Source organism: Rhinolophus ferrumequinum, chromosome 4, assembly GCF_004115265.2.
Source record: "Rhinolophus ferrumequinum isolate MPI-CBG mRhiFer1 chromosome 4, mRhiFer1_v1.p, whole genome shotgun sequence".
NCBI classification, from domain to species: Eukaryota; Metazoa; Chordata; class Mammalia; order Chiroptera; family Rhinolophidae; genus Rhinolophus; species Rhinolophus ferrumequinum.
In genome coordinates this window covers 5560585-5584069 of record NC_046287.1, presented here as the reverse complement: position 1 = coordinate 5584069, position 23485 = coordinate 5560585, and the positions used below count along the sequence as shown (strand labels likewise).

Here is a 23485-nt window from a genome sequence, read left to right as displayed (position 1 = left end):
ATGGACATGAGGCCAGACTTACCAACTGACATGAAGTGGCAGCTCATACAGTGAATGTGGGGGACCCGCGGTGGCAGGCACGTGAAGCTATGTCCCAGCGCACCAGGTCCTGCAAGGGAAAGGAAGGTGGAAGTCTTTTTTGTGCGAGTTTAAAAATACATGTATTTAATCCCCACAATAGGTCCGAAAGCTAGGCATTTTATTTGGCTTGGTGAATAAAGTATGGGTTCTCCCTCTAACTGGTTTTGTCGGCTACTTCGCTGCTGCTGATGATGATGGAGGAAAAAACCTGGAGGTTAACGGAACTTCCCTTGAAAGGAAGTGCGGTGGCTCTGACCCGGGAGGTCGCCTCTTTCCTTCATACTGAGCTGCCTCCCAGCTGTTAACATCCGCTGGGTAAGAGAAGAGAGCTGACATTTACAGTGTGAACTGGAAGTGTGTTGGGGTACTCTTAAGGCTCTGTCGTTCCCCCTTGAACAATGGGCTGCAGCATGTTGTGCTCCAGGTACCTGATGGACCCTAGTGCCTCCCGGGAGGCGCTCACGTCAGACAGTGACGAACAAATAGCAACTGAAGAACAGATTTACGGTGAGAAGGACGACCTGAGGAGTAGGCTCCATTGTGCTCACTGGGCACCTAGCGTGGAAGGCCTGAGTGAGAAGCAGGCGCGGAGACAGTGAGAATAGCGGTGCCGACGGGCTCAGGAGACGGGTGCTGTGCTTTGTGAAGGCAGGGCTGCTCTCCCAGGCTCCCGGCATTTGTTGCAGGGGCTTGCAGTGGTAGCGTCTGATAGCGCTCTCCAAATGAGACAGAAGAAACTGTCTATGTCAGAAGTTCCGACTTCGAAACGTCTTACTTTTATGTCCAGGAAAAACCATGTTGGAGGCTGTGTTTTTGTGAATCAGAGGAGACGGGACAGCGATGACCATGTCAGCCCTCAACTGGAAGCCGTTTGTATACGGGGGACTGGCCTCCATCACGGCGGAGTGTGGTAAGCAGCCCCGAGCCCGGAGCAGAGTCAGGTCCATTTTCCTGCTGCGTGTGCTGATGGTTAAAACCCAAGGTCACGGGAATGGAGTTTGATGGGAATGGAGTTCAAGCACCGAATGTGCGATTGGGAAGCTAATCTCAGAATTCAAAATTTCCTTCTTTTGATATGCTTTTAAGACAAAAGAGTCATTTTGGCTACTTGCAGTTTTAGGGTCAAAGTTTACTGGGGAGAAAGGTGAACCTGTTGACCAGACATAAGTTTATGAATCAGTTCTGGTTGCATCAGTCCCAGTTTTCCTGGTCCTTTCCTCCACTTTGCCCCCACCTTTAGCACATGTGGCTGTAAAGAAGCTGGCGGTGCTCCAAGGTCTTCCCTGCCCAGATCCGATTGGCTGGCATGCAATCACTTCCTGCCTGTGCACTGTGACCCGTGTCTCCTGTGTGACTTCCTCGTCAGCTGAGGTCCCCATCAGATCCTGTTTATTCCTTTGTTTACTCCCTGGAATCATTCATTCAAGAAGCACTGTTTGAGCAGCTGCCGAGTGCCAGATGCTGGGCTGGTCACTTAATTTGCTGCCAGGGCTCAGTCACTGCTGTCCTGGGATGGAGGCTGCCCATGGGGACCGGGGCCCAGGGTTTGAGGCGCGTTCATCCCCCCCCCCCCGCCCTGCCATGTTCCCGCCATGTTCCCTGTGCCCGTGGGTCCTCCTGCTGACACGACAAATCATGTTTACTGAGTATGAGCTTTGTAGACTTGAGTGAACTGTTAGGCTCTGTATTAAATATTTCACCTGCGTTAAAAGATTTACTTTTAGACTGTAGAACACAAAGTGAGAAACTCCTTAGAAAATGAACTTTTCTTTCGTCATTCATATGGAACCCAGTTTTAGCCTTCACATATGTAAAAAACAACATATTTTAAAATGTATTTTTCTTAGTTGCCTAAATCATTTCATGTATTTGCTTTCTATAGCAATGCAGCTTCCTTATGTAGACTAAGATAAACATAAATAAAAATGCAAAGAGAGGAAAATGTATTTATGCCTTATAAAAAAGATCTTTTGGTTCCCAATTTTTCTAAATAGAAAAAAGGAAACAATTAAGAAATGGCAGATTGAGAAGTATCTGCCATTTCTTAATTGTTTCCTAGTTTACATTATAGTCTAAATGTTTCTTCAGTAATCTGTCCCTACGTAGCCTTTATTTAGTGGAATTCCTTTTTATTAAGTGAGATATTTCTTTCTTTAAAATGTCCAGGTACGTTTCCGATTGATTTAACCAAGACCCGGCTGCAGATTCAAGGGCAGAAGCACGATGCCCAGTTCACGGAGATTCGGTACCGAGGCATGCTGCACGCGCTGCTGCGGATCGGCCGGGAGGAGGGCCTGAAAGCCTTGTACTCGGGGTAAGTGACCTGGCTGTCTCCTTCGCTGCTGACCTTTCAGAATAGACTTCAGGCTGAGACTTCGTCGAGAAAAAGTGAAAGCTTGAGGTGCATTTGAAAAGAACGAGTAATATGTCAACTTTATTTTCTACATAAGCATTTTATGTAGCAAATGTGGTGAAACTTTCTATTGTAATCAAATACAAATAATAATACAAAATTACACTCGGTTTAAACCGTAGTTTGGTTTTCGTCTCTGAAAATAGCCCTTCCCCTGGCTATTCTGATTACCAAGGCTTTTGCCATAATGAAAACCATGGAGTATCTCTCCATGGGGAAGAGTTGCAGTGAACTACTTTTCGTTAGTCCGATATTGAATAAACAGTGTGCTGTAGGCTCTGGGAGACTCGTGGCTAACACAGGGCCCTGCCTATGTCCTCAGAGTCCCTGCCGGACACGGTTCAGCAGGGTGCTTTGATTGAAGAGACATTAATGAAGGGGCGACTGAAGGGTTAAGGGAACAGATGAGGTACCTAGAAACTCGCAAAGGAGAAATCATTGCCAGCCAAAGCACAGGAATAGTTTAGCAGAGCAGCTGGAGCCAGGAGGGAGCAGACAGTAGTTGTCGAGGGATGCTTTGGTGGTGTCCGGGGAGCCGAAGAAATACCTGCTTCGTTCCCCTGCACCCTCCCCCATCCCCCTCCCTCCTCTCTCCTTCCCCTTCCCCCCTCTTTCCGTCCTTCCCTCCCTCCTTCCCCCCTACCATCTCCCCCTCTTTCCTCCCTTCTCTTTTCCCCTCCCTTCTTCCCTCCTTCCTTCACCTTCTCCCTTCCTTTCTTCCCTCTCTCCCTCTCCCCTCTCTTTTTCCCTCCCTCCTTTCTCCCTCCTTCCCTCTCTCTTTCCCATCCTCTACTGGCTGAATCCACCTGAAAGTCAGCAGCAGGGGAGACTGGGAGCCTTGGTCGTTAGCACCGGCCTGTCAGGGCACAGCAGAGCAGAAGGGTGAGGATGGCTTTGGGGGTCACATGGGGGACAGCAGCAGCATATTGTCCCGAGGGAACTGTTGATAACTGAGGGCCGCAGATGAGTACACAGGGGATGGCAATGCAGCCTGGTAAGTGCTGGAGTCTGGAAGAGGCATCAGCCCCAGACTGGGGAGGGGGCAGAGGCGGGCTTTCAGGAGGACCGCTTGATCCGGGAGCCGGCTCTGACCTTGAAGGATCAAGAAGAGTTAGCCAGGTGGTTAGAGTGGAACTATGCTCATACAGATCCAGTAGTATGTGCTAGAGAGCATGGTGCATTCTAGAAAGAGTGAGTGATTCAGCATGGATACAGCGCGGGAGCTGGAGAAAAGCGGAGTAGGGAGCGGGAGTGGTCGTGGGGTTAGCACAGGACAGCCTGAGGCCACGTGAGCACCTTGGTTCCGTACACCACAGGCCCCACCTGGAGCCTCAGCCCTTCCACCCACCAGTCCTGGAAGGAGTTTGTTTTTCAATGAGCTAATACTTTAAATATGAGAAATTGCACATAAAAGCCTGGGCTTCCATCTTCTCCAGAGAAATCAACATCTGGGCCCACATTCATTCACGTACTCGTGTGAGCACAGCTACTGAAGCTAAGGAAGCTTTCTCTGATTTATCACAACCCCTGCCTCTCGCAGAGTGTGATGTGCTGTTAGATCAGGCCGCTTCACTCACTGGGCCTCCTCTGGACCTGTAAGCACCTGATTTTGTTATGCCTGCGGCAGACAGAAGCCATGGAAGGGTTTTGAGTAGCAGGACTGACACATGGTTTAGGTTCCACTGTAAAAAGACACCTGCCTGCCCCGGGGAGAAAGGATTGGAGGCTGGTCACCCTGGAATGAGGCCCTCGCGTAGCAAGCAGAGTCCCCAGGACCTGATGTGGGGGATTGCCTTGGCGATGGAGAGGAAAGACTATCTAGAAAGCTCCTTGGGGCATAGGGTTGACACATTATTTGACCTAATGTAGGACGGGGATGGTGGGGGAGGAGGAAACATGCCTGATGTCTCGATTTCTGGTTTTGGCCAGTTTGTAGATGGAGGTTCCATTCCCTGGTGTGGGACACAAGGGAGAGGGGATTGTTTGGCCAGGGAAAATAACTAGTTCAGACTCATTCAGTGGTCACTTGGTCTGGAAGTAGGTGCAGGACATGTGAACTGAGAAATCTCGGAAGCAGTTGCAAATGTATCTTTGGATTGGTGTTGGAAACATGAATTTAGGAGTCTTCAGTCTTTAGACAGTAGTTGAAGCCATCGGAGTAGAGGAGCTCACCCCGGCAGTGTGGAGCGAGGAGAGAAGAAAGCGTAGGACAGCCCTGGGGAGCCATCCCCTGAGGACAGGTAGGATGCTGCGGAGGAAAGAAAAGGGACGGTGGTGTTTCGGCAGCCGAGGGAGGAGACAGCTGCAAGTAGGACAAAGCGTGGGCAGTAGCAGACGCTGCAAGGTGTTATGTAAGATGCTCATTGAAAAGCATCATCTAATTTAGCAACAAAGATGTCAGTTGGCCACCTGTTTTGATGGAGGAGGAGGAGGGAAGCCAGACCGTAATTCGAGAAGGAAGTGCAGAGTGCAGAAAGAGAGCTGGGGTGTATAAATGTCGCAGGTGGTTCTGGGGTCAGGCAGAGTGATGGCAGGGAGAGGACATAACTAGAACAGGGCCTCCAAGGAGGCAGGAGGGGGCACCAGAGCAGCAGTGCCACAACGGTAGATGCTGTCAGAGGCCCCGTGTCACCAGGGCTGTTTTAGACAGGAAAGCCCTGTCGTTTTAACATCAACGGGCAAGTAGAACCACAGGTTCACTTACATTTGCATTGAGAATAAATATGAGGGGCTGAGCTTTCACTTAGTGAACTGACAATTTGCTCAAGTATTTATATCTTTTTTGGATTGTACCTATATTTAAAAAAAACAATTTTTTGGTTGTTGGATATTCCGTTTTAAGAAATCTGCTTAGTGCAGTTTGATTGTGGAAGGCTCGTGTGTGATTGTATTTCTGTGTACAGCTCTTCAGAGGATTCTCAGTGACTTTGAGCCTTTTGTGTCCCTGTCCATTGGTTCTACAGCATTGCCCCTGCGATGTTACGCCAGGCTTCCTATGGCACCATCAAGATAGGCACTTACCAGAGCCTGAAGCGATTGTTTGTCGAGCGCCCGGAAGGTGAGTGGGGAATCCCTGTCCCACTTGCGGACAGGAGGTGGGTTGTCTTTTTATTCAAGTGGTTTTGTATCAGACTTTCTGCAGCTTATTTGTGACTCCACTGCTGCTGAGAGGAACTCTGGGTATAAAGTCTAAATCAATTGTGCTTAAAACAAGTGAGTTATCAGCTGAATTCTGGGGAGTAACCGTCAAAAGGAGCAATCATTTTAATTAGTTAACCTCATCTTTAAAGTGCCTAGAGTAGAGGACATGTAGTTCTAGCCAACATAAAATTTTCTAAAATCATAGGACTTGTCACCTGTATTTCAGGAAAGCAGTGAACGCATTTCTTAGTATTAAAACTGAGTTCTGATACTCTGCTGCTGGTTGACTGTATGACCTTCCTTTAATCCATAGAACTTTGTCTTTCTTTTCTTTTAACTTTGTCTTTTTTTACAACTGGACGTGCACCAGCCAACTGCTATGTGAGAGTGGTAAACAGGAGCTAAGATGATTTGAAAGTGCTTCATTATACTTCAAATTAAATATATGCAACTTAAAGTGCTTTGAAACTTTATCTCCACATTATCTCATAGGAGTATATCTTTTTTATTCTCCTACCAGATATCGCTCCTCTTAATTACTGCAGTGCTTTGCATTTACACACAGAAGTGGTAGATGGCTACTCACTTTGTGTGATGGTTTACATTCCTTTCTAGATTGCAAGACATTTTGCTAAGCGGAATCCCTTTAGCCAGCAAAAGTCCTCATCCTTTAAAATTAGTTGGTTCATTTCTTCATTCTCTTAAGAGGAACAGTGGTAAATGTAAATGAGTTTCACCTGTCTTTGAGTTACTCACATGAAGAGCTCTGTATATCTGAAAAGTCAAATCATATGTCTTTGTTTGCAGATGAAACCCTTCTGGTCAATGTGGTCTGTGGAGTTCTCTCTGGAGTCATATCCTCAGCCATTGCCAATCCCACTGATGTTTTGAAAGTAAGCAGTGCCATCTGTACCTTCTAAGTACACTCCACACTTTCTTATTGAGAACAGTGTTCAGCTAATGAAAATCTGCGAATGTAGCATACACGCTGTATGTGTGAATCTATGTATGATTTAAGTGCCGTGAAGACGCTAACTTGTAAATATCCTCCAGGTGGATTTCCCACTGATAGAGAGATGAACTCAAAAGTAGATCTTGTTTTAGATATGAGGTTTTGGGTGATTAGGCAGAAAAAAACAATTTAGGCTTGGGGGCATGTGAATTTTAATTTTCGTTGAAAATCTCCCTTGTTTTATTATTTCATTAAAAATATATGGGTTTCAGGTTTTACAGAGGTCTGCTCAGTAATGACCATTTCTGAATGCACTATGTTACCTGTTAATTTGATTTCAGGAAATACTAATGGAAATATTTAGTTATCACAATTACACATAGCATATTAGATGACCTTGTTGACAATACCAGGGATATAACCTTCTTAAATTCTTTTTGGAATAAGGCAGGGAATAAACTAACTAAATAAAATAAAAATTAGGCATTTGAATCCTTATAAAGGATTAGATTTTTGAATCCTTTCACATATTCCTCTTTCTTCCTCCCTCTCCTTTCTCTCCCCTTATTTAACCAGAATTGACTATGTTTCTTTCCTCCTTGTGCTAGTTGGTGTATAGAATTCCAACATGAGTAAGACAAGAATCCTGCCCTCAGAGCCTTCAAGCTAGCACATTCTGATAAGCACCAGAATTTTATGCCCCAGCATGCTGAGTACACTACATTTCTGCATGGTGAAGGTACAACACGAGTGAAAGTGCCTTGGCCGTAATTTTACCCCATGTTGGGATAAGATTGCTAGAGAAAAATATCCATACTATTAATCTCTTAAACGAATATTAAGGCTACAGAAAGGCAGCTCCTGTGTTTGGGCTCATTTTGCCCTGCTAACATGGCAGTAACAGTTCTCTGTAAGAAGTTAGAAGTAATGTATTTGCCCCTTAAAGCAAAATAAGGTACCGAGTTTTTTAGTGAAAAATTCTTTCCATTCTTAAAAATGCAGAGAGCTACAACAAACATTTTTATGTTGGAATCTTGGTCATGTGCATTCCATGGCCGTTGTAAAGTCCGTTTGTAAGTTCAAGTGTAACAGACTGTGACGGGCGTCATGTGGCCGTCCTGTGGCTGGCTCACTTGCATACTTTCTGGTTCAGCTGGTTGGAAATAACAGAGGCTTGGAGTAGCTAGTTCAAGAAATGCTTGTCGGTGCTTAGTGCTGCCAAGTACACTGGATATTCTTATACAGGATGTTAAATCTTTAGAATTACCATCAGTTTCTCTCTTTCCTACCTAGTAACCTATCGGGAAGTAGGCCAGTTTCTTTCCTTTGCCCAAGACTATTTAAAAATATTTTCTTTTTGACACTTACTATGTGCAAGACTTTCTAGACTCCACCAGATGCTTTTTGTTACAACCAAAGTGACTAAGAACCAGTCCTTATACATTTTCAGTCTACCGATATTTTAAACTAGCGTTATGGTGGTATTTGTATTATAGTTCTTTTCTTTTAATGGTTATTAAACAGCAGATTGAATGGTTTACAGAGATCTGCACTGAAGGAGAAATGTGCTGCTCTCCTTCTCATGTTCGTCTTTAAAATAACCTGCAGATTCGGATGCAAGCCCAGAGCAGCACCATTCAAGGAGGAATGATCGGCAACTTCATCAACATTTACCAGCAGGAGGGAACCAGAGGACTCTGGAAGGTGAGCTCCCAAAATGCGTTCAGCTGACCTGGTGCTTCTTCCCTTTCTTCCTTCTTTGAATTTATTTTTCCTATTTCCATCATTTTATTTAGTCCCAATGGAGTAAGTGAAGAAGAGCGACATGTGCCCTTGAAGGAATCTTCTTCCTTAACTTCCTTACCTGTAAAATGGGGATCTAAGGAATATGTCATGATTTAAAATTACCTTTTGAATAATTCATATGTAAATGTAAGAAACTCTGAAGGTTGAGCACTTTTTTGTTTGTTGATTGCTTTTTTTTTTTAAATGGAGAAGAGGTTTCTAGGTCACAGTTCCATTGGATTTTATTTTATTTTAATTTTTTTATTGGGAATATTGGGGAACAGTATGTTTTTCCAGGACCCATCAGCTCTATCTCAAGTCATCGTCTTCAATCTAGTTGTGGAGGGTGCAGCTCACTGGCTCCTGTGGGAATCGAACCAGCGACCTTGGTGTTATGAGCACTGCGCTCTAACTGCTGAGCCAACCGGCTGCCCCGTTGGATTTTTTGATCTATGTGGATTCACGGTTTTTAAGTGAAGACTGTTAAGACTGTTATTAGGCCAGCACTGATATGGAGTGCTATTTTTTGTTCTTCAAATGACTCATCAGTTCATAGAATAGACCCTAAAGGTCATCCAGTACAATCCTCTCTGTAGTACAAGGAAACTGGAAGCTCTGAGAAGTGACTTCCCCAGGCCAGGGTCTGGCCAGGGTCATACAGTTAGTGACAGAATCAGAACTCGGGTTTGGAGCTTCTGACTTCTCACACTGGTCTTCTGTCACTCTGTATTTCTGCTACCAGCAGGAAAATAAAAATTGGCCATAGTTTGTGCAGTAGAACCTTTGCACGTATGCAGGGCTTGTTCTGTGGAGAGCTGTCTGACTCTTCATTCTGAATGTTTCCCCAGGGCGTGTCCCTCACTGCCCAGAGGGCTGCTATCGTTGTAGGCGTGGAGCTGCCGGTCTACGACCTCACGAAGAAGCACCTGATTCTCTCAGGCCTGATGGGGGACACTGTGTATACCCACTTCCTGTATGTTTCTGGATTTTTAAATTAATATTTTACTTTTCTTTTTTGTTTTTAATTTTTATTGTGGAATATTGGGGAACAGTGTGTTTCTCTAGGGCTCATCAGCTCCAAGTCGTTGTCCTTCAGTCTAGTTGTGGAGGGCGCAGTTCAGCTCCGAGTCCAGTCGCCGTTTTCAATCTTTAGTTGCAGGGGGTCGCAGCCCACCATCCCATGCGGGAATTGAACCGGCAACCTTGTTGTTGAGACCTCGTGCTCTAACCACGTGAGCCATCCGGCCGCCCCTCCGGAAGCTCAGCGGCAGCCGGCTGTCTTCAATCTAGTTGTGGAGGGCGCAGCTCACTGGCCCATGTGGGAATCGAACCGGCAACCCTGTTCAGAGCTCATGCTCTCACCAGCTGAGCCATCAGGCCTCCCTAAATTAATATTTTAGGTATGCATGAGTTTAGGGTGGAAATTTGCTCCAGATCTATAGCAATTTTAAAGAAAGCTTATTATAAAAATATATTCTCATATTTGGAAAAAGACAATACAGATGTGAACCCGGAGAAAGTGAAAGTCTTCGTCCCTTTACATAGGTCACTGTGGTTAACAGTTTCATAAGTACCTTCCAGGTATTTTCTATGCAGATGCAAATATGTCTGCAAAAGTATATTACATGTACTTTATTACACAAGTAAGATCATGCTTTGAATTCCCTTACTTGCTTTTTATTTTTATTTTAATTTTTTTCAGCTTTATTGGGGTATAATTGACAAGTAAAATGGAAACATTTAAAGTATACAACATGATGATTTAATATACATACACTGAAAGGACCCTCCCGTACAATGAATTTACACATCCATCTCCTTCCCTATTTACCCTTTTTGTCATGTGTCTGAAAACATTTAGGTTCTCTGCTCCTAGCAGATTTCAGTGATAAAATGCAGTGTCATCAACTATTGTCGCGTGTTATACATTAGCGCCTCAGGTCTTGTCCATCTTATAACTGAGATTTTGTACATTTTACCAACCTCTCCTGATTTCACCCACCGCCTACACCCTGGCAACCACTTTTCTACTCTGTTTCTATGAGTTTGGCCAGGGTTTTTTTGGTTTTTTTTTTTTTTTTTAGAGTCCCTTATAAGTCATACCATACAGTATTTGTCTTTCTTACCTGCTTTTCAAAACTTAATAATATATATACAGACTTTATTTATTTTTGATAGCTACAGGTTAGTGTGGGTGTATCATACTTGAATCCATTGTGGGGTGATTTTGCCCCTGGGGACATTTGGCAGTTTCTGCAGACTGTCGCTATTGTTCTGAGTACGTAGAGGCCAGGCAGCTGCTCGCATCTGAGGACAGGACACGCCTCCACAGCGAAGACTTGTGTGGCTGATGTCAGTGGTGCTGAAGCTGAGCAGTGCTGCTCTGAGTTCACTGATACCAACTGTGGTCTGTGGCCAGACTTGTGAGACTGAAGGTTTCGTAGAACCTGAGACCCTGGTGGGCATTTACACGGAGGAAATCTTTCTCTAATTGCGAAGGAAAATGTGGTTATGACATTTTCCAAATTCCTCTGATGTCTGCTTATAGGTGAATAGACCATCCTGGGAGGACGTCCCTTCATGTTTCTATGAGGCTTTGGCATTCCAGAACCTCTAGGCTACTACTCTAAGCTGAGGCTGGAATTTCTAAGTCAGCGTCCTGAGTGCTGGTGTTTGGGAAGGTGGTGCAGCCGGGAGATGTGGATCATGTTTGATCCAGTTCGTCTGTTGCGCATTCCTCACACCTAGTGTGGGGGGAGGCTGGTCCTGCCTTTGACTGGGGTGCTGAACGTTTGTCCAATGGTATCATCTTCACAGCTCGAGCTTCGCCTGCGGTCTGGCGGGCGCCCTGGCCTCCAACCCTGTGGATGTTGTGAGAACTCGTGCGATGAACCAGAGAGCCCTCCGTGACGGCAGGTGCTATGGCTACACGGGTACCCTGGATTGCCTGCTACAGGTGAGAAAGAATGTCCATCTCTGCAGGGCTGGGACTTCCTTCCCAGCTCATTAGCTTCCCTGGTACCCTCTTAGGAATTTCTTATGATTTAAAAACATAGGGTTCAGAGAAAAGCAGACCTGTGGATCTGTCACTTGTAATTGTGTGACTTTAGTCAAGGTGCAGACGCTGTACTTCAGTTTCCTCATAAGTGAAATGGGACAGTAATAGCACCTATACTATCGGGTTATTGTAAAAATAATTGCGATAATGCCTACAAAACAGCATAGTGCCAGGAATAATGTGGTAAGCCTTGTTAGTGTCATTAATAAGAAGGGACATTGTTGTCAAATAAACAAATTTATTTCATCTTCAGCATTCTAATAGATAACTTCAATCCATGAAACTGCCTCCCATACATACACACACACACACACACACACACACAGACACACACGGTGCCAAAAAAATGTATACAGATGGACACTTTGGTCTCCATTGCTCAAGCAGTAGTTCGCCATAATCAGAAGTGTCTGGACGCTGATGGGAACCACTTTGAGCACCTCTTGTCATTGCAGAAGTCAAACGTGATTTGTATTCATCTTTTGTTTTTGGTATATATTGAGTATTACAATTTTGATACAGTTTTCGTCTCTTAAAATGTGTATACATTTTTTTGGCACCCCCTGTATGTATATATTATGTATTATTTACTTCTTTATTTAACCTAAGAAGTAACTAAATTTTGAGGGCTATTATAACTAAGATGAGTGAGTGATGTTCTAAAGCCCTGAGATGGTACAGTTTTTGCCACATTGGGGCTAAGTTTTATAAATACAAAATCTAGATGAATATTTAGAAATGAAAGCTCATTTTCTTTACATCTTTGCTCTGCTGTGAAAGGTGAGAAAATAGTCATATTTTCTGTGATCAGAGAATTGTGTCTCCTTGCAAAAGATACCTCCTTCCTGTTGAGTCAAACTGGAATGAGTATCCTTCATTCAGACATCTCTCAAAGGAACACATCAATTGTACTGTAATTCTCAGTTTGTTTATTTTTATTTTTTTCAGCAAAGAATTAACAAATTTTATTTTATTTTCCAATTACAGTTGACATTCAATATTATTTTATATTAGTTTCAGGTGTACAGCATAAGTGGTCCGCCTGATAAGTCTTGTACACTGGCACTGTACAGTTATTACAACAGTCCTGACTATATCCCCTGTGCTGTACTTTACATCCCCGTGACTTTTTTAACTCCCAGTTTGTACTGTGATTCTCAGTTTAAATAGGCCTACTGTTCACGAGTGGACAAGAGTTTGCGACTGTCTCTTCGACCAGATTGCCCACAACCAAAGATGAGGGGCCACTTTTGTGGTTGCCATTTGTGGTTGCCATTTTCCAGGGTGATGCTGGTGCATCCTAGACTTCAAGTGTTGATTTAATGAAGCAAAGATACTCATTTTTATCCATCCAACAACATGAAATAGTGGTGCTGTGAATTCTGTCTTTCCCCACCCCCTTTCTTCTGCCTCCCCCCCACTCTGGTTCAAGCCGTTGCTCAGTCTAGTTGTGTAGGACACAGCTCCCTGGCCCAGCTGGTATTAGGAGCCTTGCGCTCCCCCCTGCTGAGGCAGTCGGTCACTAGTCATGGGTCAGCTGCTCACAGCAGCTACCCTAGCTTATGCCAACCTCCAGCTTACTCACTGCAGCCCAGCTCCTTGGAGAGCTGTTGTTCACAATCTTAGCTGTAGAGGGCGCAGCTCACTGGCCCATGTGGGAATCGAACCAGCGACCTCGGCCTTAGGAGCACTGCGCTCCAACCACCTGAGCCACCAGGACGGCCTCTGAATTCTATCTTTACCACCATTGCTTCACTTTATTTCTGAGCCATTTGTGGGCCCAAGTGACAAGCAGGCAAAAGACTGGCTGGAATGAAATCTCGTTGCTTATCCATTCTGCTGCTGTTTATCTGCTTTGGGTGTGGGGTGGTTTGGCCTGGAGCCTAAGTCTTCACCTATGCAGAAGCTTTTAAAGACCAAGCAGAGACAGAGGGCAGTGATTTCTCAACTATTGTGTTTCCCCGAAAATAAGACCTAGCTGGACCATCAGATCTAATGCATCTTTTGGATCAAAAATTAATATAAGATCCGGTGTTATTTTACTATAATGTAAAACCGGGTATAATATAATATAATATAATATAATATAATATAATATAATATAATATTTAGTATAATATAAACTGGCTATAATATAATATAATTATAATATAATATACTAGGGCTTATATAAGACCGGGTCTTATATAATATAATGTAATATAATAAAATATAATATTGGGTCTTATATAAGACCGGGTCTTATATTAATTTTTGCTCCAAAAGACGCATTAGAGCTGATGGTCCTGGTAGTTCTTATTTTCAGGGAAACACGGTAGTCCTTCCAAATAAATTTATTGTTTAAAAAACTGAGTTTAATTTGGACACTATTACTAATGCATTTGACATATTTGGAAAGTTAGAAGTTAACTTTTTTTCCCCCCTTAAAACAGACATGGAAGAATGAAGGTTTTTTTGCCCTATATAAAGGGTTTTGGCCAAATTGGTTGAGACTGGGTCCTTGGAATATCATTGTATCCTTTTCTGTTGCAGTAGATCTGAAAAAAGATATAACTAAAAGAATATTGTTTGTATAAACTATCATGTTATTAATTATAATTTAGAAGTAGGATTTTATTCTTTCAAGTTCTTCTGATCCACGAAATAACTATTCAGTTTCTTTTTCAGGAGGTTTAAAGTCTGTGGTAGGCATTGTGCGTCTTGGTTTAAAGATGGTGTAATTGAAAGGTAATGATATCAATACACATTTTTATTTAGACTGTTCTAAAAGCTGAGAGTATTTATGATTTCAGAGAACGGCAGGATTGATTTTATATCCCCAACCACCCTGGGGAAGGGTGTGGTTTGGCAACAGTGTTCTAGAATGTTTATTTTAGAGAGTGCCTAAGGATAAAGAGTAATTAATTCTACAATTAGTCGGCCAGTCAGTACTATTTCCTGATTGCCAAAGTGGGAGGTAGGAAAGAAGTGGCGGTTTATTAGACAGGAAAGGAAAGGGCAGATGTACGAGGTAGGGAACGTTGGGTTCACTATCCTCCGGTTCCTCTATCTGTGCCTCCCTCCCGTGGAAGCCTGCAGAGAAGAAACCCTCGAGGAGACCTTCCCAGGGGCTCACTGTTTCTCTTTCACACAGAAGTACTGTTGTGCAGTCTTCCCACCGCAGTAAAATCACAAAAGCCAAGCAGTGAGGGTGTAGTCTGAGAGCTGCTGCTAGGACATTTACACATCTCAGCTGTGACCTTTCTGTTCCACGCTGACCTTGGGAAGGGTAGTGGGTAGACCTTTCAGGATGGTTAGGATGCAGCCCCTCTTATTTCATCACGTCCATGGTGTGTGGTCTGTCCAAATGTATTTGTTAGTCAATGTGCCACTTGTGGGTCTGTTTTTATGTGTTGGGGTTAAGGTGGCATTTTCTTTGTCAGCCTTGACCAATAACTATAGTTCTTCGTGACATATGAGCAGTTGAAGAAATTGGATTTATGACAAGTCAAGGCTGCTTGAGACACGCCTCTGAAAATGTTACCTTCCAAACCAGTAAAGCTTCCTGTGATTCACACCGCTTCTCACTGCTTGGCTCGTCACAGATTCTGAGGTCTGAGCATCAGATGAAGACCAGGTGAGTTCAGACCGCTGTGTGTGGGCGCGGAACATGCTGCGTCGAATGTTTAATGGCATCAACTTTAGCATCCAAACGCTAGTCCTTACCATCAAAGTGCCCTTCAACATCAAAGATGACATGACACGCGTGTTTCTGGCTGAAGAAAACTCGCAAGAAGATCAGGAACTATGTACTGTTTTCTTCAGGGGAGCAGAGCACGTGACGCATCGCTGCTCCCCCGAACCGTGGACTAGAGCCTCCCGGAGGGTGTCATGTTCCTGAGTTTCCGGGGGGCTTTGGCTTCTTGTCAGCTGAAGCAGTTTCACACGTGGAGACCTGGACCTTGCAACTCCAGGTACACATAGTGCAGGAAATAGATCCCTGGAATATTGCACTGCTTTATAGTTTTCTATTCTGGCAGGATCTCTCACTTATAATAAGTGATTTTAAGCCTTTGCAGACTTGACCTTTGTGAGGACTTGTTACAAAATATTAATGTCTGAACTCAAGACCTGTGATGTGTTGGCTGTGAGGGAGGCAAGGTCGTGTGGGTGGGAGGCTCTGTCTGTAGGTCATTCAGCAACTTGCTCTGTGATTTTTCCCAACGTTTACTTCCCAGTCTGTCAGAGGAGACAGTAACGTCTGTTGATGTTGAGGATCAAATGAAGGAAATAGTTGCAACTGCTGACTCTTAGGATTAGTGTGTTCACATCCTACAGCTGTAATCCCACAGTAAACGGTCTGAGTATATGGAAGAGAGGCATTTGGTCATGGGCTGGTCCTTGTCATTCGGAGGCTAGCCCTTTGTGAACGATCCTGGGAAAGAAAAGTTTCATTATGTTCATTAGCAAGGTTTTTCCAGATTTCCCGGTTTTTACTTTAGTCTGGTCATGTTTGTTAAAATACTTCCTGTTTCAGACTTCCTAATTGACTTGGATGGAAAATACTTGCTTGTAATTTTAGAAACTATTTCTTTAATATTGCACTTGTTTATCTAGTTTCTCATAAGAGGTTTATCGTAACTTCCTCCTTTTCTTCTAAAGACAAAAGAAATCATTCTCCCTCTTGTTTCTTGTCTTCATCTTATTCTTTCCAAAATAAAAAGTGGCTCTGAGAGCCCCAAGAACTTCACACTTGTAGAAGACAGCCCCGGGAAACGCAATGTATGTCCTTTAGTACCTCCGGTTGTACCCTGGGGGAGTATTAAATACATACTGTGTCCTCTAAGGTGACCCTTCTGCAGGGGTTGCCTGACAGATTCCCACCGTGGCCCCTGGGCAGCTTCTTCCCTGAAGCTGCAAGAACGCAGGGTTTCCTTGGGGACTTGGCAGCTTTCCTCCCCATCAGTCTCTTCTTTCATTTTGCCTTCCTTATGAATGATGAATTTGAAATAAGTTTTGTCAAGCAGAATTTTATTTCCAAAAGTAAGAGCTATGACAACTGTCATTAAAAAGAGAAGGGAAGAAAGAAGGGTGGCGGGTGGCAAGTAGGTGTTAATTGCTTGCAGATTAAGATGAAGGTCTAGATCTCTGAGCTCGCTTTAGATGTGACCCTGGAGAGCTGAGCTCATTGGGGGTCACTCCTGGTACCACCCGCATCTTTATACACAGGAGACATTTTACCAAAACATCCGTGGATGTGGTAAAGGCTTCCTGTAGAAAGGCTCTCACTTTTGAGCTCGTTGAGCTGAAAGGATTCCTTTTAATGAACCACTCTTTAGTTTTTAATGTAGAAAACATTTTATTTGTTAAGTGTACATATGCTTTCTAAGAGTCAGTGTCATGCAGTATTCATTATAGCGAATTATTAAAATCACGTACATGTCCATACCAGAATGAAAAGGAATTCAAACCTCACTGTAAAACTTAAGCGTGTTTTGAAGACAACAATACAATGTTTCTTCAATGTAGATTTATTAAACACTTTATAGAACAGGCTCTTAAGTTGTTGGTTTTTCTGCTTTCTGAAAGAGTTATGCAGTTGACGCTTCTGACCAAGAAAGAACTTAAGGATTTGGGAGACTTGGTCCCCTTGTTTTCCGGGATGTGGCTGTAACTGCCCCCGCCCCCTTGGATATTGCTCAAATGTGCCCAAAGGATTTGTAGCTTTTATAACCAAAATGAAAAAAGTGGATTGTTTTTGTTGGCTTGTGGATTTGTGTAATCACTGATGCTAAATGTTGCTGATGCGATAGAAAAAAATGTGGCTTGTTCTCCATGTTTGTTCTTGCCCTGAAATAGTATATATTATATAAAGATTATAAAGTTTTCATACGCCTTTATATTTCAAGCTCTTTATTTAAACATTGTTGGAGTAGGAGGCATCAACCTTGTGTCATTATTTAATAAACTGGAGTAATATATAATTATAAAAGTGATTGTGGTTATTTCAGATGAAGAGAAACATTTAACCAAAGACAAGCTCCAAGGAGTCCAGAAGGCTGGAATAGAAATAGCATTTGTGAAAGTGGCTGCAGGCATTTCCCTCTGCCCAGAGAGCTGTTGGGGTCACGTCACTAATTGCCTGGACACCTGTGTGACCTCCCATTATCTGAAATATTCTACAGCTCAGCAGAGGCCAGTGAATATGCTTCGTGGGCTGGGTTGACAAGCCACCCTGGAGACTGAGGACACCAATGTGATGACAGCAGTGGCCTGAACTTGCACGTTCCCTCAGTCCTTCCAGCATTTGATGGCTCAAGGCAAGAGCTGGGGTCCCTGGCTAACTGTGGACCAGGCAGTAATTTTACACCTCTGGTTGGTGTAAAATAACCAGTAGATGAAATGCAAATGTGGTTCATTATTTACTGTACTTACTGATTTTTATTTTTATCTGTTTATTTATTTATTTTTAAGGAGGGCGCAGCTCCCAGTGGCCCATGTGGGGATCAAACCGGCAACTTTGGTGTTATTAGCACCCCACTCTAATCAACTGAGCTAACTGGCCACCCCCCCTAGTTACTTTGCTTAAAAGCATTTTCCAGATGCCTGTCTTAACATTGGAATTAAGCATAGTAGTTTATTGAAAAAAATAGAGTTGGGGGAAAAGAGGGAGACTTTTTGTTTCAGTCTCCTGCCTAAGAGGAAATGACACATCCCTAAGTGACTGACTTGTGGTCGGTGAGAACAGCTGGCTGAGTCTCAAATGCCTGTGAACAGTCGAGCTTCCACTTGGATCATGGCACCTGTTAGGCACATTTGGCTTTAAATCGGGCTATTTATTGTTAAAGTGGCAGCTGGGAAAATCTGATAGGGTACATTTTTGGTGGATTATAAATAAATCCACTCGGAAGCAAAGCATGGGAATAAAAAATATAAGAGCAGCGTCTAAATCTGTTTCTTGAAACCTTGATGGAAATAATGGAACCAAAAGCACCAAGAGCAAAAAACTGGAAACCTCTACCTATACGTGTCCTGCGTAACTCAGCTCTGGTCCATCCATACCCTGGCTACTGTGTGGCCCCTGAGAAGAACGAGTTAGGTCTGCTGCTGACCTGGAAGGATGTGCGTGATGTGTCATTAAGCAGGAGTTGAGATGCAGACTCATGTATACCATGAACTCATTTCTTCAGGAAAAAAGCATAAACTTATGTGAGGGGTGTGTCTAAGGGTTCTCTAGAGAAACAGAACCAGTAGGACTGTGTGAGTGTGTGTATGTGTGTGTGTGTGTGTGTTTGTACATGATTTAAGGAAGAGACTCGTGATGGTGGGGAACAGGTAAATATAAGGTCTGTAGGGCAGTAGGTCAGGTCAGCAGGCTGGAAACGCAGGCAGGATTTCCGTGTTACAGTCTCGAGGCAGAATTCCTTCTCCAGGAAACCCCAAGGCCTTTAACGGAACGTGGCCCACCCCTGTGAAGGAGTGCAGTCTTCAAATCAGCTGATTGTACGTGTTATTCATAGATACCCTCACAGTGCCATCTAGAAGAGTTTGCCATACAGCAGGCACCGGAGCTTGGCCACGTTGACATAAAATTTAACCATCACAGGGTGGAAAGAATTATTACAATTTTGTTTATGCATAATTTTATATTGTTCTACAAGCCTATATTTTATAATTGAAAACAAAATCTTGAATACAAAAGCACTAGCTTGGAATGCAGACATCCATGTTATACATAAGTGGGGAAAATGGGAGTTACAGTAAATATAGTATTTACATTTTAATGATACAATGTTTCTAAAAGTATGCTAAGTGTCTATCAAACTGGAAATTGAGCTGAGAGAATAAATAGGAAGCTTTTGCTGTTTCAGTTTTTAACTATTTTCTTTTTATTCAATGAATGTAATATTTTATAATTAAAAATTTTTGAACCTATTTTTTTTTTTTTTTTTTTTTTGGCATTGGGGGAAACCTAGATAGAGTGTATTATGTAGACATGTACCTACCCTCTAAATTCCTGGAGTGTTTTACACAATTCTTTGTCTCCCTCTGACATACCTACTTTCAAATCACACTGTTTCATTGCATTATATGATAGAGCTACATTGTCTCTTACAGGTTTTCCTCATTAATTGTAATCTTTAAAGGTATTTCTGAAACACCTCACGATACTTTATAGAAAGAGAAGCTGACTAAATATGAGCTATTGCCTATCTCCACTGAATGTATCTGTCAGAGTTCTGATGATTCTAGACTCAAGGAATCCACATGTTAGATCCAGGCTTACAAGTATCAAGAGCTGCATAAGGCCACTGCCGGACTCCATCTTGAACTGCATCACTGCTCTCATTTGCTGTATTATTTGTGCTTTTTTAACATAATCCTTTGTGCATACCATAGTAGGTAATGCAATAAGTACTTGTTGCATTAAATGGAAGAAGCTTGCTAAGGTTGGCTCACTACTTCTGGGATACTTATGTGGTATTATCGTAAGGTCCCCATGGAGTCCGAGAATTAGGACATGGAGCATTTCCTAGTGATTGCTTTATTCACCAGATTTCTGCTGTGACACTCAAAGAAAAAACCTCTGTCAGCCTATGTTCAGTTCAGGCTGAGCTTCATTTTTTCCAATTGTGGTAAAGTATACGTAAAATTAATTGATCATTTAAAACATATTTATGTGTACAGTTCTGCAGCCTTAAGTACATTCACGTTGTTGTACAACCATCACCACCATCCATCCCCAGAACTCTTCATTTTGTAGACCTGTCACCCTCTATGCAGTAAAGAGGAACTCTTCATTCTCTCCCCGAGCTCCTGGCAACCACCCTTACACTTTCTGTTTGTATGATTTTGACTAATTTAGGTACCTCATCTAAGTGGAATCATTCAGTATTGGTCCTTTTGTGACTGGCTTATTTTACTTAGCAGAATACCTTTAAGGTTCATCCAGGTTGCAGCATGTTACAGAATTTCTTGCCTTTCTAAGGCTGAGTAATGTTCCATTGTGTGTATAACCACATTTTGCTTATCCATTCATCCGTCGGTGGACACTTGGGTTGCTTACACATTTCAGCTACTGTGAGTAATGAACATGGGTGTACAAATATCTGTTTGAGATCCTGCTTTTAATTCTTTTGGGTATATACCCATAAGGAGAATTGCTAGATCATGTGGCAATTTCATTTTTAGGTTTTGAAGAACTGCATGCTGTTTCATACCAACAGTGTGTAAGGGTTCCGCTCTCTTCACACCTTGCCAACATTTGTTTTCTGTTTCTTGGATAGTAGCTAATGGGTATGACGTAGTATCTCATTGTAATTTTGCTTTGCATTTCCCTAATTGATGCTGACCATGTTTGCATGTGCTCATTGGCCATTTGTGTACCTTCTTTGGAGAAATGTCTGTTCAAGTCATTTGTCAATTTTTGAATTGGGTTGTTTGGTTTTTTGCTGTTGAGTTTTAGCAGTTCCCTATATATTCTGGATATTAATCCCTTAATGGATACATGATTTACAAACATTTTCTCCCATTCTGTGGGTTGCTCTTTTACTCTGCTGGTAGTATATTGATGCACAAAAATTTTAAATGTTATGATGTGCAATCTGTCTTTTTTTCCTTTGTTACCTGTGTCTTTGATGTCATATCCAAGAAATCATTACCCAATTCAGTGTTTGTCCTATTATTTTAGGAGTTTTATTGTTTTAGTCTTGGCATTAAGGTGTATGGTAGTGGTTCTTTATGGGGTATGGAGAAGGGGCCGTGGGTGGTCATCAGATTTGGGCTTCTCAGTCCAGTGAACTTCCCTGTCTGGAGCCCCACGCCATTTGAGAACCAGGTTGAAAAAGACCCTGTTGCTGTTGAGACTGGATCAGATCCCTCTGGGGTGTGGCACAAAAACTGGTTGGAAAGCATTTGAGGAGGTCGTCCTTGGAATGGACACTGTGCTCAGTGTATTTCTGGACGATTCCCACAGGCAGAGGTACAGCTGCTACCAAGTCTTAGGGGCTTTGGGAGGTCAGCCTGGAGAATTCCAGAGGGATTCAAATCTAAACTACTTGGGTTAGTTTGTTAGGTATGTAGCAATAGATAACAGGAACAAAACAATTTCCCTATTGAAAAATATTTAGGTTGTGTCCATTTTTCTCCAGTACAAATTATCCTGTACATGGATGTTTTTTTGCATATTCAAGAATTTCTCTAGGATAGATTCTCAGAGATAGTACTGCTGGATTATAGGCCTGTTTTTTCTTTTTATTTCTCCAGCCTCTGTTTTGGTAAGTATTGGCAAGTTTCCCTCTAGAAAGAGCATATAGAGGTGGTCTTTTTTCTTCATCGTCCCAAATGTCTTTGACACTCACTTCGTCTTCCTGTGTTTCATTTACCTATGTCTAAATGAAAGAGAACAACCCCTATCTTGCCTTATAGGGTTGCAATCTAGAGATCAAATGTGAAATCCAAATAACACCTTACAAACAAAATGTCATCTATTGTGATATGGGGACCTTGATTATTTATGGATGAGACAACTCTGACCTCATGTTTGTCCTTTTTCTAAGATAGCCTATGCTATCCTGTCTTCTCATCCTCTCTCTCTCTCTCTCTCTCTCTCTCTCTCTCTCACACACACACAAACACACACATGCACGCGCGCGATACAGATATGTATTATGTTGGTGCAAAAGTAATTGCAGTTTTTGCAATTTTTAACCTTTTAAACTGCAATTGCTTTTGCACCAACCTAATGTATGTATCTTATATGTACAGATATAAGCATATATCTTATATGTACAGATATATATATCAGTTTGAATTATTTTATGGGAACAATTACCACAACTTGAATCAAATAAATATATTGTAAGAATTATAGTAGAAAATTGAAACTGCAGTTCTGTTTTTTACATTGTCTTGTGCTTCTGGGAATAATCAAATCACCAGGTGGAAACAGGAAGAAATTTTGACTTGTAATACAGAGTATAAAAGTGGATCCATTACAGGAAATTTATACTTCTTTGGGGAGGGACAGATAATATTTGTCCATACAGGAAAGAGCAGTAGAGTCTGAAGCAGAATTCAGTTATTGTAGACCACACTTTCTACCATATTGTGAGCAACCACTGCATCGTTCAAATATATATACTTCTCTGCTAGTGTCCTGCAAAATTAAAATACCCCGTAAAAACTGTTACTCTGTTTCACTGCCCTTGTCTCTCCCTCACCCTAACAGAGCCATCGGGTAACCAGACACAGCTGTCCTCCTTTAGCTCCCTCAATTCCAGAATAATCCATGCATTATTGTGTTGCATATTTACCTTCCTCTTACCTCATTTGATCTCACAGCAGCTGATTAAACATTCAGTCTTGGCCCAGATCTTTTCCATGGGTACCATGACCCGCATTGCAACCCTTTAGTGTCATAAATCACCAGTTGATAAAAATATTTTAAGGAATTAAACATAATGTTCAGAAGAAAGTAGAGTGATCATACATTTAGGAAAATCTGCAATAGAAATGCATTTGGAAGAGAGAAGATTCTTATATTTGGCCCTTGAAGGAAGAATGTTTGGTGAAGAATTGTCATCACAAAACTCAACAGGATTAACTTTATTTCTAAGATTTTTGGAACTGGAGATCAGTCTAACCTGAAGAAGAGAAGGAAGGAATGTTTTATTTAGGTACTTAGATCTGCATATCAGTACACAACTACAAGATGACTCTCGTTAGGAAATAACTGGTGGATGTGATAGAGAAACAAATCTCTGAAGCTGGGTTGAATAATTAAACAAAGACCTTGCTCTGAAATGCAAAATTCATTTTAAAAGGAGAAGAAAAAAGAAGAGGGAAAAGGAAGAGATGGAAAAGAAAGAAGAACGAAAAAAGAGACGGGGAGGGAGAGGGGGAAATTATGTATTAGTAACCCCAATCATCTGTAAATATTTTGGGAATTTTTTTTGGTCAATAGGATAATATACTGTATCATTCGTCTTAGTTATATCACAACCATTTTCCCAAAGAGATACATACTCCTACAACATTCCTATCTCTTGACTTTGAGATAATTTTAGACTTCAGA

The 23485-nt window shown here is 42.4% G+C and overlaps 1 protein-coding gene across 1 annotated transcript; it reads left to right on the top strand.

Moving 5' to 3' along the window:
- Positions 1-868: 868 nt before the first annotated feature.
- Positions 869-17387, top strand: SLC25A30 (solute carrier family 25 member 30). Its single transcript, XM_033104688.1, is given in 9 exon segments — positions 869-991; positions 2248-2395; positions 5458-5552; positions 6443-6528; positions 8196-8393; positions 9221-9345; positions 11190-11328; positions 13863-13943; positions 14872-17387. Coding segments are annotated over 9 exon segments (984 nt in total). The 5' UTR covers positions 869-921; the 3' UTR covers positions 14914-17387.
- The last annotated feature ends 6098 nt before the right edge of the window (positions 17388-23485 follow it).